The sequence below is a fragment of the Myotis nattereri genome (assembly GCF_964212035.1).
Source record: "Myotis nattereri genome assembly, chromosome: 1".
Classification (NCBI taxonomy): Eukaryota; Metazoa; Chordata; class Mammalia; order Chiroptera; family Vespertilionidae; genus Myotis; species Myotis nattereri.
The window spans coordinates 45683596-45697101 of NC_138075.1; the positions used below are offsets into that span (position 1 = coordinate 45683596).

Genomic DNA, 13506 nt, shown 5'->3' on the forward strand with positions numbered 1-13506 from the left:
GATGGCAATGCAAACTGGTCCAATTTTTCTGAAGAACAATCTGCCAATACATAACAAAAGCTATTTAAAATTTTTATGTCCTTTGATTTGGTAATCTCACTTGAAGGATTACATTCCAAAGAAAATGATTAAAAAGAAAAAACACACAATGTTTATAAAAGTACATATTTGAAATAGTATTTTTTATAATACTGAAAAATTAAACAGCTCAAATGCCCAATAACTGAGGAACACTTAAGCAAACTAGAGTACATCAATCTATATATATAAAAGCCTAATATGCAAAGTGTCCCCTCAGGAGTTCGACCAACTTGGAGTTTGATTGCTCGCTATGATGTGCGCTGACCACCAGGGGGCGGCATGGAACGAAGGCAGGCCCCAGCCGGCAGCCACTAGGGACCTATCCATGCACGAATTTCGTGCACTGGGCCTCTAGTATACAATAATTTGCCATAACTATTAAAAATAAGTAGGCTCGGGCGCATGCGGGGAGGAGGGAGTCAACTGGAAAAACAACAACAAAAAACAAAGGGGACATCTGTAATACTTTCAACAATAAAGATAAATTAAAAACATTAAAATAAGTAGGCTACATTAATATATAAAAATAATTTTAACTGAAAGAAGCAGAAGAGAAAATAGTATGTGCACACTAGGAATATAGCTATGCAAGAATAATAAACAAGATTTATGAGGATTTTAAAAGATTGCAAAGTGATGAAAATAGCTGATGCTTTATGTTCATGAAAGTTTTGTCTTCTGTAAAGGTTACAAAAGCTGTTTCATAATAAGCAGGATATTTTTTACCCAGGATCAGAGATGTACGGAGCCCAACGAGCTGCTTCCCGCAGCCTTCTGCAGGCCTCTGTGAATGATTATGACAGGGAGCAGAGCCCAGTGGGTCTGTAACTAGGTACCCGTGTAGTTGCTGGGGATGGATGCATACTGACTATAAGATACTGACATGCCATTTTTAAGCACAGTTGGAAAATGTAAAAATTTGAGAGCTGTGAAGCTATAGGAAACTAACTGCACTTGAAGCTGATTTCAGTCTGGTTCAAACACAGAATAAAGAAGAGTGAGAATTTTTCATTGTGTGTAGCTTTAGACAGTGGGTTGTGATAGTGCAAAGATTTTTTTTCTCTCTTAATGATGAAACAAACAACAACGAAGGCAAAAAGAATATGCACAAAATGTCTTTCACCCGACCAAAGTTCTCAGAGAAATCTGACCTGAGCTTCTGAGAAAGGGGCAACCGAAATGTTGTTTTCCACCAGGATGGTTGCAATTTCTCCTTCGAGATCTCCAATTCTTCCTAAAACACGCACAAAATGTCCATTTGGGTACACGGATGTCGACTCCCAGGAATCAATGCGCACAACCACCCTGAAGTCCTGCACAAAAGGAGAGAAAAAACAACCACTACCATGAGCCCAGCGCCAGGAGGTAAGTGGATCAATTAGCAGCACCAAACAAACAAGACATAAACCGCATCGAGCTCCAAAAGTAGCCAATTTGCAAATAACGGGTGTGTATTTTTTAAAATAGGTCTTCCTGTTTTACCAAATTTCCACATGGCATATAAATGCCTAGCACAGTGCTTGGGAGGAAGGCATCACCTCTCTACATTAAATAAATGGGCTGGAAATTTTTAGTTTATTAAAGAAAGTTTATTTAAAAAAAAAGCCTACTAATACATTTTAGTTAACATTTGCAACACAAGGAAATAATTCATTTATGCATAGTCCAAATTAAATTCCAAAACAAAAATCTTAATTTTTTGTGTGTGGGAGTTACTTTCTTATTTCTTAAGTCATCTTCTGTGGGGAAGAAGGTATCAGTGTGATTGACGCCAATGCTCCCCAATTCTAGCAAACCATGGATAAGGAAAGCAATATTTCCAACCGGCCTCAGGAAGCTGTATAAGGCTTCCAGACGTAAAGGTACACAATGACCAGGTTACTGTCTCATTTAGAAACAGCAAAACATCAGGCTAATCCAATTGGGTGATGCTTATACTCTTCACCACAGTAAAAGTTTAATTTCTAACTTTCTTGTTTATGCCTTCTCTCTGGTGCTATATTCCTTTATGGATAATCGATTCTGTGAAGTATCACTATATCATCTCTACAGGGCAGTGATCGTATTTCTATCGCTTGCTAGAAGAAAGCTTGTTAGTGTTGGCACAGTGTATCTATTCAAAGTTTCTGTGTTGGACAGCTGGGTAATGTATGTTCTCTCTGGTTGTCTTACACAGCTCTTTCTAGGACGGTTTCTCTCTGGCCTTCATTCATTAACCAAGGACTATTTAATAGATGGTTCTATATATTTAGAATTTTTAAAAAATGGGATCTCAAATGCCAGATGCTATCAATAATTTATGCCTTCTTCTTCTTCTTTTTTAAAAAATATATTTTTATTGATTTCAGAGAGGAAGGCAGAGGGGGACAGAGATAGAAACATCCATGATGAGAGAGAATCATGGGCTGGCTGCCTCCTACAAGTGCCCCACTGGGGATCGAGTCCACAACCCGGGCATGTGCCCTTGACCGGAATCGAACCTGGGACCTTTCAGTCCGCAGGCCGACGCTCTATCCACTGAGCCAAACCAGCTAGGGCAATTTATGCCTTGTTATGCAAAGGAATTAATAATGTTTTCTGGAACTGTTCAAGAGCTGGCAGAAACAGGAGGAAAACAGTAGAGGTACAACGTCAGCTACCTGGAGGGCTTCTGCCTGCTGAGTGCTAATTCGGATTTTGGGAATTCTGTAATCCCAAGGTGTAACTAGGATTTTCTGAGCATTTTTCCCCTGAGATTGGACCTCTTCTTTGGATGGAAATGTCACCACATAATCCCGCCAGTTCTTCTGAAGGATGCCCACCACTCTGCCTTTGGGGAAACAAAACAAAACAAAACAAAACCTTAAGTGGTGAGATGTCACCTATTTGGACTCAGACAAGTTTAGCAGTAAGTGAGGAAGAAAGCAGGAAATACAACATCCCATTTTTTTCAAGCACATCCACACACGTCAAGAGATGCTTAAAATTTGCCTTCCTAGCATTTTATTGTTAATACAGATTTTTAAAAAATTAAAAATATATATTTATTGATTTCTGAGAGGGAGAGGGAAAGGGAGAGAGAGATAGAAATATTAGTGATGAGTGAGAATCATTGATCAGCTGCCTCCTGCACATCCCACACTGGGGATGGAGCCCAAAACCCAGGCATGTGCCCTTGACCAGAATTGAACCTGGGACCCTTCAATCTGCAGGCAGATGCTTTATCCACTGAGCCAAACCGGCTAGGGCTAAAAAAATTTTTTAATAACATTGGCAGTATGCCCTTTCTTCTGAGGGGCCTGATGTGACATTTAGAATCCCTTAGTCCCACTTTCTCTTTTGTTCTTACCTTAGTGACCTCAGGTTTAGGTATGTTGGGAAAAGTCAATGATTTTCATTGACTGGGTTTTTTTAAAACCCACTCCCTCTACTGGGCATTTTTACTATTTTTCTTGCATTTTCCCACCGGCCAAGACTGTTTGGCTCAACATGATATACAGAAAAGGATACAAATCACTTAAGTCTGAAACACAACACTTTTAAACATCACTGACTGAAAAAACAAGTGTTAGTATTTAAAAATGTTGCCTTTGCCTGGCCAGAGAGTCTCAGTGGTTGAGCGTTGACTTACGAACCAGGAGGGTACAGTTTGAGTCCCAGTAAGAGCACATGCCCGATTACGGGCTCACTCCCCAGTGTGGGGTGTGCAGGAGGCAGCCAATCAATCATTCGCTCTCATCATTGATGTTTCTATCTCTCTCTCCCTTCTCCTCTGAAATTAATAAAAATATATTTTTCAAAAAGTGCTATCTTTTCTTTTCATAAACATTTATTGAGCCTCTATCAGCATCCCGTGCTAGGTACAGGGAATGTAGCAGTATCAAAACAAAGTCCTTGATTTCCTGGAGTGTACATTGTAGTCTGGGTGTCTGTAGGGCTGGGAAACAGTGAACACAATAAATATATGCGAGATAGTAATGATTGCTAAGAAAGATATAAGTAGGGTAAGGTAACCCAGAGTAATAAAGGGTCAGAAGTAGCAGTTATTTTAAATAAAGTGACAGGTGAGCAGAGACTTGAAGTGAGGAAAGGAGGTGTGAGGATGTTGGGGGACAGCTTGTTTCCGGGGGTGGAAAGGACAAGTTGGTGAATGTGGCAGGAGCAGAATGGTGAAGAGGACAATAACAGCAGGCAGCCCACACTGGCAGGACCTTGCAGGCCAGAGTAGGGACTTTGGATTTTATTGAGAGAAACAGGAAGTAGCCATTGGAAAATCTTGAGTGGAGATGTGGCAAGACCTAGATTTTTAAAAGGACCACAGTGACTTCTGTGTGGAGAAAAGACTATCTGGGAGCAAGGGTGGGAGCAGGAGACCAGCGAGGAGGCTGCTGGGGCAATCTCACCAAGGAGTTGTAGTGGACCCAATTAGGAGAGAAGCGGTGGAGGATGGAGTGGCTGAATTCAGTTGGAGATGCTAGGACTTGCTGACGTGTGAAAGAAAATTCAAGGATGACTCCAGGGTCTTTGGGTTGACCAGTTTAAAGTGAACAGGCTATTTATGGAGATGGGGAAGACTCAGGGAAGAGCAGGTTTGGGGGTGGAAATAGGGAATTTGTTATTAGGCATGCTAAGTTTGAGATGCCCATTAGACATCCAGGGGAAGATGCCAAATGAACAACCGAGTAGACAAGACTGGAGGCTAAAGGTGTCTGGGCTGGAGATAGAAAGCCAGACTGAATGAGAGCTCCTATGGAGAGTGTGCAGGAGAAAGAGATCCAGAGAGGAGCCAGGTGCATGCAAGAGGACAGACAATAGGCTGAGAGGAACCAGCAAAGGAGCAACCTGCAGGGGAGCAACCTGCAGGGGAGGGAAGAACCTGAGGGGGAGCAACCTGCAGGGGAGGGAAGAACCTGAGGGGGAGCAACCTGCAGGGGAGGGAAGAACCCAAAGCCAAAGACGAGGATGTGGTCCAGAGGCCAATTGCTACCAACAGGTACATATGCCAAGGACTGCTGGCAATGAGGTCGCTGGTGACTGTGACAAGAGGTCAAGGTTTTCTTTTTAGGGTGGGGAGTGGGGGACGCACCTGAATGTAGTGTCTTTGGGAGAAAATGGGCAGAGAAGACGCAGAGAGAATGCAAGTTAACTGTTTCACTGAGTCTCGCCACAAACTGAAGCAGAGAAAAGGGTGGTAGCTGCAGGGGATGTGGGGCTCAGGGGGGTTTTGTTTTGGTTTTAAGATGGGAGATACTGCAGCATATTTGGGTGCTGATGAGAATAAAATAAACCTGCAGAGAGGGGAACAGATAATGTAGGAAAAGAGCCGATATCGTGTATTAATAATTGCAAAATTTCTGGATTGTTGAGGAGAGGCAAAATAAACATTTCACAAGAAAAACGGGTAACCGTGGGACTTTCCAGCTGGCTCACCTGTGGGCATGGGCTCACTGGGGGACTCCCCTGTGGCCTTGTCATCACTGTCGTTCTCACACAAGGCAACGGTTCTTCCTTTCCATTCGCTTTTAGGAAGCAGTTCCACAACCACCGTGTCTCCATGAATTGAGCGGTTTCGAGCCTTCATCCCGTGGATGAGGATGTCGCTAACTAAACCTGTGTTTGGGATAGCACAGAGAAACCCCGTAAAGTCAAGGGGGGTGCCACACCAGGGAGGCGCTTCGAACATAATATATCTGAGGTCTAATCAGCTTTCCTACAAAGAAAAGCCTCCTTCTTTAAAAAAATAGGTCAAGCTTCTTTATTTTGTTCACAGGCTAGGAATGAGGAAACACAGCCACCATGTCACACTCTATAATGTGCTTTCATAAAGGATCACCTTCAATCATCCTTTAAAATAGGTAACAGTTCCCTACATGAGACCATGTAAGCCTACACTGGGATTCTGTCACACACCTGCAGGGGCCACGCAGCCAGGGCGAGGCCAGCAGGCTGATGAACTATGGATACTGCAGCACTGACATGGAGGGGGGTGGGGTGGGGAATTCTGACGAGCAAAAGCCCCGAGAAAGCCATTGCGTCTCATTCTCCTTTAGCCCAGCCATGCTCCCTGACTGTCAGGGTTTTCTGCACCTTGTCATTGTAGAAGTACGAAGTAGACTCCATCATTCAACTTATTTACATATTTTCTTCATTTTATACTTTTTTAGTGATTCCAATGAGGTAATATAGCACATTGAGGCAATTCAGGGCAATGTCTTAAAATCACGGTCAGACTGCCTCAGTGGCAGTCTCAGCCCCCCACTCAGCAGCTGTTGATCTTGGGCAAGTTACTGTGCTTCCCTGGAATTTAGTTTCCTCACGTGTAGCCTTGTGTATTCTCATGTAGAAAAGGTGGAAAACAATAATACCTATGTTAAGTGTTCAGAAAAGTACCTAGTATATAGTAACCACTCAATAAAATATTAGCTATTATAATTTTTAAAGTTTCTGACAATAAATTCAGAAATTATCAACAAAAAGTTAGAGAAGAGAAAAAATCAACTCATGATCCCACACGCCCAGTGTACATGGGGATATCTGACATGGCATATACGATGTGACAACTTCAACTTTACTTTCTTCATTGTGTAATATCAGAATGAAAAGCTAGTATGGAGATTTATGTAAGGTTTATACTGAACCTGAATCTTTACTGCTGGCTCCTTGAAGTCGCACAAAAGCTTCTATTTGTGCTCTGTGTTTGTTGACGTTCAGAATTCCCTGAAATCATAATAAAAATCAATGTGAAAATTTTTTTCCTGCCTGCTTTACCTCCAAAAGATAAAAACTTAAATTTAAAAAACCTATATAAAAATATCCCCATAATACTCTTATAAGGTCTGTGATCCCTTTGTTTTGGACTAATATTCATCACCTCAGGTTTCTTTTCTCCAGAAAATACACCATCATTTTGAACTATTCTTAGTTATACCAAGTGTTGAAAGTGCCAGGATCTATCTTACCTAAGCGATGAGTGGTCTTTAAAAACCTTCTTTCTCAAAGAACTCTCCCAAGAATGTTGTGAAATTTACTCCCAAGTTGGAAGAATTAGTCCTTCTAGGTATATTAATTTAAAATGCCCACACTTAAGGGAAGGAATTCAGTGTTGTATTCTCAAATATCTGCCTGCATAGAAGTAATCTGAGTAGTTTGTTAAAAATGTAAAATCCAAGACAGAACAATTCTGTATCTTGATTGTGGAGGTAGACACACAAATCTAACCATGTGATAAAACTGCATAGAAACACACACACACACACACACACACACACACACGAGTACATGCAAAACTTAAAATCTGAATAATTTTATCTGCTTTATTCTCAAGACCCTGACAGCATACGGGTTCTAAGTTCTGGGGGGGTCATAAAGGGCCCTTGAAAGGGGTGAAAAAATGACAAAGGAATGAAGAAGCCAAATTTCACAAATTTTACAATTTTGCCAAACCTCCAGACCTTGATTCAAAAATACATTCTCTTTCCTAGTGATAGAAGGCATTTACAAGGTTGCTCATGTGATGCTCAATGTGTAATCCAATTAAGAACACGACAGAGCAGTTCCAACCAGACAGCCACGTCTACAGGAAGAATGACTCCCAAAGCACCTTAAACATCGCTGGCCTGGGCTTGCTCATACCCACCCATCTTGTTTACAGCCTTTGACATTAGACACCCCTGACAGGAGACAAGAAGAGCACATACTGGCCGGTCCTGATGTGCACTCTTCATTACCACCTCACCTGGATATAGCGTCCGGACTTAATGCCAGCTTCTAACACTTCCAGGGGAAGGTGTTCAGGGTACTCCTTCCTGTGGCTCTCCTGACTCTCATTTTCTCTTTCCCGCCGAGACTGAAGGATAGAGTCACAAAGCTCGTGGGCGGCTTTTAAATCAGGCCAAAAATTGTCCAGGTAATTCTGCATTCAATGGAGGCACAAGAGAAACATGGTCAGAAGAGAATAACTCTTCATTATAGTAGCATTATAAAACAATCCCAAACAGGAATGGCCAGCATGCAGTTTTGAAGATGTGTCAAATGAGCATTACTTTCCTAAACCTCATGCTACCAGTTCACTTCCTGCCATCTCATTAACCCCTGAAGCCTTGCCAATGAGCCCCAGGGAGGCTGTTCCTCCATGGAACCCTTCCACCTCCCTGATTACTCTGAACTTTCAAATCTCCTTCTCTCTCTCTCCACAGACAGGCATATACACACCAACAGTCTGCCTGGCATGTCATTGCTGCAGATAATGGCCTATAATGAATGGACAGAAAAAGCTCCTATCTTCTTTTTTTAATACCTTGCAATGTTTGAAATTTATAAGAAACTTAAGAACATAAACATGGCAAGAAGTAAAGTGTATAAGAAAATGTCTCCCTGCCCTCAATCCACTGGCAATGCCAAATGAGCAGAAAGTGGGGAAAGTCAAGTGAGCAGAGTACTGGTATTCTTTGGTGTTAGGCTTTCCCCCACTTCATAAGCTCCCAGAAGACTGAGCCTTCTTCTCAGGCTGTCCACAGATGTAGTAACACTCCTCATGTAAATGATACTCGAAGTTGCCATTAGTGTGATGACCTGGTATGAACATAACTTTGAAGCAAGTGGCCAGAGTACCCCCTGGTATTACCAAATACCATTGACCATCTTGGCGTAGTTCTTTCAGAAAGGCCCTGGACAAAACCCCAAGGCGATCACGCACAAGAGGACGGTGTGGTGGGTAAGGTTAGCTGGTTACTTCTATTCTGTGTGTCCAGGGAACACTCCCTCAAATGGACGACTCTCACTAAACAAAATCAAATTTAGATAGGATTTTTAATTCAACTTTAAAAAAATATTTATTGATTTCAGAGAAGAAGGGAGAGGGAGAGAAAGATAAAAACATCAATGATGAGAGAGAATCATTGATTGGCTGCCTCTTGCAGGCCCCACACTGGGGATCGATCCGGCAATCCGGGCATGTGCCCTGGCTGGGAATCAAATCTCTTGGATTATAGGGTAACGCTCAACCACTGAGCAACACCGGCTGGGCATTAATTCAACTTTAAGTCTAAGGTAGGATCTAGCATTCTCTTTCTGTGCTTAAAAAGAAAATAAATGATCCTTGTTAACTCTAGCTTTCCTCCCACTAATGTCAGGGTCCTGTTCAAACTACTTCCTTTCTTACCCTAGTCCTCCCAGAAGTTCTTTCTGTGCTAACATTGGTACCCCAATTCTGTGGTCACTTATCATTTATTAGCACCAAGAATTAGTCTCTGCTCAAAAAAAGCAACTGTTGCACACCATGAGTATGAGCCTCAGATACCAAAGGCTTGGTAAAAGCTGGGTTTGATTCTTCCTAAGCAGAATAGGAAATGTTTACTTAGAATTAGTGGCAGTTGCTCTTGTGGTGCAGCTGGGTAAGGTGGAAAAGATAATTCAGAAAATTGTGTGGGGGGGAGGTCAGGAAAGACACCAGAAGTTACAGGAGCCTTGGTAAAAGTTGTCTGCTTAAGTATGTGTGTGTTTAAATGTATGCATTTTTATTTAACAAATAACTTCAGTAAACAGCACTGTAAAGTGAACTGTTAAAATTAAAAGGCATTTAAAACAAGAATGTGAGCAGTATGAAACAAAACTCGGTGAGAAGTGAATATACAGTGGTCTGTTTTAGTGCTAATTGAAAATAAGGCTTGCTTAAGTGATAGCTGTTGCATAAGCCACAGTACAACTTAACATGTTCATTGACAAAGCAAATAAATGTTTTATAGCTAAAACATCAAGGAAAAAGTGCTGATAAAAAAGTCTGCCCGGTCAATCTGGCTCAGTGGTTGAGTGTCAACCTATGAATCAGGAGGACATGGTTGACTTCTGGTCAGGGCACATGCCCAGGTGCCTGAGTGCCTGGGTTGCGGGCTCGATCCCCAGTAGGGGGCATTCAGAAGACAGCCCATTGGTGATTCTTTCTCATCATTGATGTTTCTGTCTTTCTCTCCCTCTCCCTTCCTCTCTGAAATCAATTAAAATATATCTACACTAATAAAAGAGAAATATGTAAATTGGTCACCACTCTGCTATGCCCACCAGCCAATCGGGATGAGCATGCAAATTAACCCAACAAAGATGGCGGGTTATTTTGCATACACAGAGATGGAGCGAAGACTGAAGACGACTGAAGACTGAAGAGGCTTGGCTTCTCCGCTGCAGCCAGACCAAAGGCCTGGGTCCCGGGTGCCGGAGGAAAACCGGTGCCGGCAGCCAGGGGAAGGAAGGAAGGCCTATTGCGTGAATATTCGTGCAATGGGCCTCTAGTATAAAAATAAAAGTCTTACTCCTAAATTGCAAAAAAAAAACACACCCCATACATAAATCTAAACTAAATTGCAACTAACTACATTAAATGATTAGAAGTGATTTTATTTTATTTATTTATTTATTTTTAGAAGCGATTTTAAAAAAAGCAACAGGCTTTAAACAAAATAAAATGAATAAAATAAAATAAATTCATCCAAAGGTCTCCAATTTAGCAAATTCTATATAAATTAAGGACTTTATGTAAATCAATAAATTTATTTTGCAGAAAAATTTCCAGTACTTTTATCCAAGGTTTGAATTTATAAAGAGAAGGCATAAAAGTTACCAAGATTAAATTTTACTATGATAAACCACCTATTCCAGAGGGTTTATCGCCTTCGCTCTTCCCCATCTAACTTCAAGTCCCCACAGAAAATTCTGGGCTTCCTTCACACATGATCTTCACAGTATCTCCTTTCTCCTGTTATCATTCACTTCTATGAAGCCCTCAGTCACAGAGGAGTTTGCTTAGGAGATGCTATACAAAATAAAACTGTACTATACCACTGAACTACAAAGAAAAGCAATTTTCACAAAAAGCAGAAAAATGTAATTTTAGTCAACTGTCCTCTGCAGGAACAAGACATGATATATTGCAACAGAAAAAATAAGTGACACTGCCATTAATATCCAGTGCCCTGGAATTCACTGGCACGCCAGAACACTTTTTATAGTGGGGCCAAGAGAATTCTATTGGCAAATCTTTAACAATACACACACCTTGAAACACTTATAGAATCTACAATTTGAAATCCAACTAGACTTTCTGTAAACTGACAGGGGTAATGGAGGGCCTCATTCTAGTCTCTCAATCAAAAAAAGATATCAACCATTGGAACTTGATTGACCAACTGGGCAGACAGAAGAGACAAGTAATCGACGGAGAGATTAATACTCATCCTACTGTCCCAAAAGGTACCTACGAAATAGGAGAACTGTGTTGCTAAGACGGCCCAAGAACCTGTCACCGAGAATGCTGCTCCTTCCTGTGATCTGTACACCAAACAGCCCTCACATAAACAATATCATGTCTCACCCCTTCCTTTAGGCTCTCAACCCCCATGCATATTCATAAGTGGGGAAGAGTGAAGAAACTAGACTGGCCTTTAAAACTGTGTTTTATGTGCATTCAGAGGAATTATTTGGGAGCCAGTAAAGCATGATAGTTAAGAGCTTTGAAATAAAGACTGCCTGGGTTCTAATCCCAGTTCTACCACTTTCTACCCATGTGACCTTGGGCAAGTTGCTTAGCCTTCCTGTGCTTTAGTTTTCTTCCTCACCAATAAAATGGGGATGATAACACATACCTCACTGGGTTATTGCCAGAATTAAATGAAATAATACACTTAGAACAGTGTGTGGCATAGATATGTCGGCTATTGCTAGTTGGTGGAACTATGTAAAATCACCATTTTGTAGGTCAAAACAACAGAACCGTGGCAATTTTATAAGATTCAACCTATCATCATCATCATCATCATCATCACTAATATTGTTATTGCTGAAGCTACATAAGTTTCTGTCAACAGGGGCTTGTTGGACTGAGGTCTCCGATGCTATAGGCCTTACAGTCACAGGTAGTTTGCCCATATTTGCAAAAGTCAAGATTAATTAGCTGGGAGTAATGAAGATATGGAACTTCTTCAAGTCTTCCTTCATTCTTTATTTTCCTTTCCTATATTGCCAAAGGGATCTAGAGTGCTCTGGGAACTACTCAGGAAATGAACACACACACACACACACACACACACACACCAGCTGGAAATACCTTGAAAGAAATCACAAACACTCCTTCTGTTTCGCTTCCATACTGTGGAACTGCCTCTTCATCTTCTGTCACCATAATGATGGGCATCCTGTCCTGGCAGTGGTGATAGTACCAAACGGCTGCATTGTATATGCTCCTAGAAAAGCAAAGGGCAGGTGAGCCCTCAAACACAAGCTCTTACTCAGAATTTTATATCTTACTTTCGATCTGCTATCCTTTGGTTTATACAGCGAACTATCCACTCAACAAATACTTCCTGAACACCATTATAAATACACCCGGGTTGGGTACTCTGGGGGACACAAAGATGAATCAAAAAGTGCTTGACATCTCTTTTCCCTACGACATCCAGCCACCACGCCAATCTCTTTCACTTCTTCATACGGCCTAAATCCCGTGAGGTTCTGCCATCTGTTAACACTTTTTAATTAGAGGGCTGAGTGACACAGCACCACATGGATGACAAGCTATGTGAGGCTTAAACGATAAAGAAACCAGCCCCGGCTGGGTGGCTCAGTTGCTTGGAGCGTCCTCCCATACACCAAAAGGTTACGGGTTTGATTCCAGATCAGGACACATACCTCGGTTGCAGGTTCAATTTGGGTCAGGGCGGATATGGGTGGCAACGGATGGATGTTTCTCTCTCCCCCTTCCCTTCTCTCTAAAAATAAATGAAAAAGCATATCCTAAAAAGCTAAAGGGGGCACTAACTCAAAGCCCTAGCCTCCGACCTTCGAGGTAACTTCTTACGCACACACTACTCAGCTTCTCAGAGGATCCCAGCAGGACGGAGCCTCGGTCTCCACAGCATTAACACATCCTTTCCTGCGTTCCCTCCTTCTCTGTCTCACTCTCCCTACTTCCTCAGTCCCGCTTATGGGAATTGCCTCAGAAGTAAACAACTCACACCAAGTCCTTGCTTCAGGCTCTGCTTTTAGGTGGATCTAAACCAGTCGTGGGCAAACTACGGCCTGCGGTCCGGATCCGGACCGTTTGAAATGAATAAAACTAAAAAAAAAAAGACCGTACCCTTTTATGCAATGATGTTTACTTTGAATTTATATTAGTTCACACAAACACTCCATCCATGCTTTTGTTCCAGCCCTCCGGTCCAGTTTAAGAACCCATTGTGGCCCTTGAGTCAAAAAGTTTGCCCACCCCTGACTAAACTATGACACGGCTCTTCCTAAAACAGATCTACTGGAATTAACCTGCCAGTTTCAGCTTAATAAGACTAGCTGGGATAATAGAGCTATGCCAGAAAAACTGAGATCTTAGCTTAAGAGTAGGACTCCCCGTCTTCCCACACACAAGCATTAAAGTGATGATGTTTGGATCACTGGAATGACCCT

General features: G+C 41.8%; 1 protein-coding gene across 1 annotated transcript in view; it reads right to left on the reverse strand.

Moving 5' to 3' along the window:
* The window catches only part of DIS3L (DIS3 like exosome 3'-5' exoribonuclease), a gene marked incomplete at its 5' end in the record, with an annotated part of 34033 nt that overhangs the window by 9540 nt on the left and 10987 nt on the right, over positions 1-13506 (reverse strand). Inside the window, 6 exons of the mRNA XM_081103074.1 lie at positions 1233-1394; positions 2721-2890; positions 5491-5670; positions 6699-6777; positions 7796-7972; positions 12155-12290. Coding sequence (XP_080959200.1) covers positions 1233-1394; positions 2721-2890; positions 5491-5670; positions 6699-6777; positions 7796-7972; positions 12155-12290 — 904 coding nt within the window. The remainder of the gene's footprint in view (positions 1-1232; positions 1395-2720; positions 2891-5490; positions 5671-6698; positions 6778-7795; positions 7973-12154; positions 12291-13506) is intronic.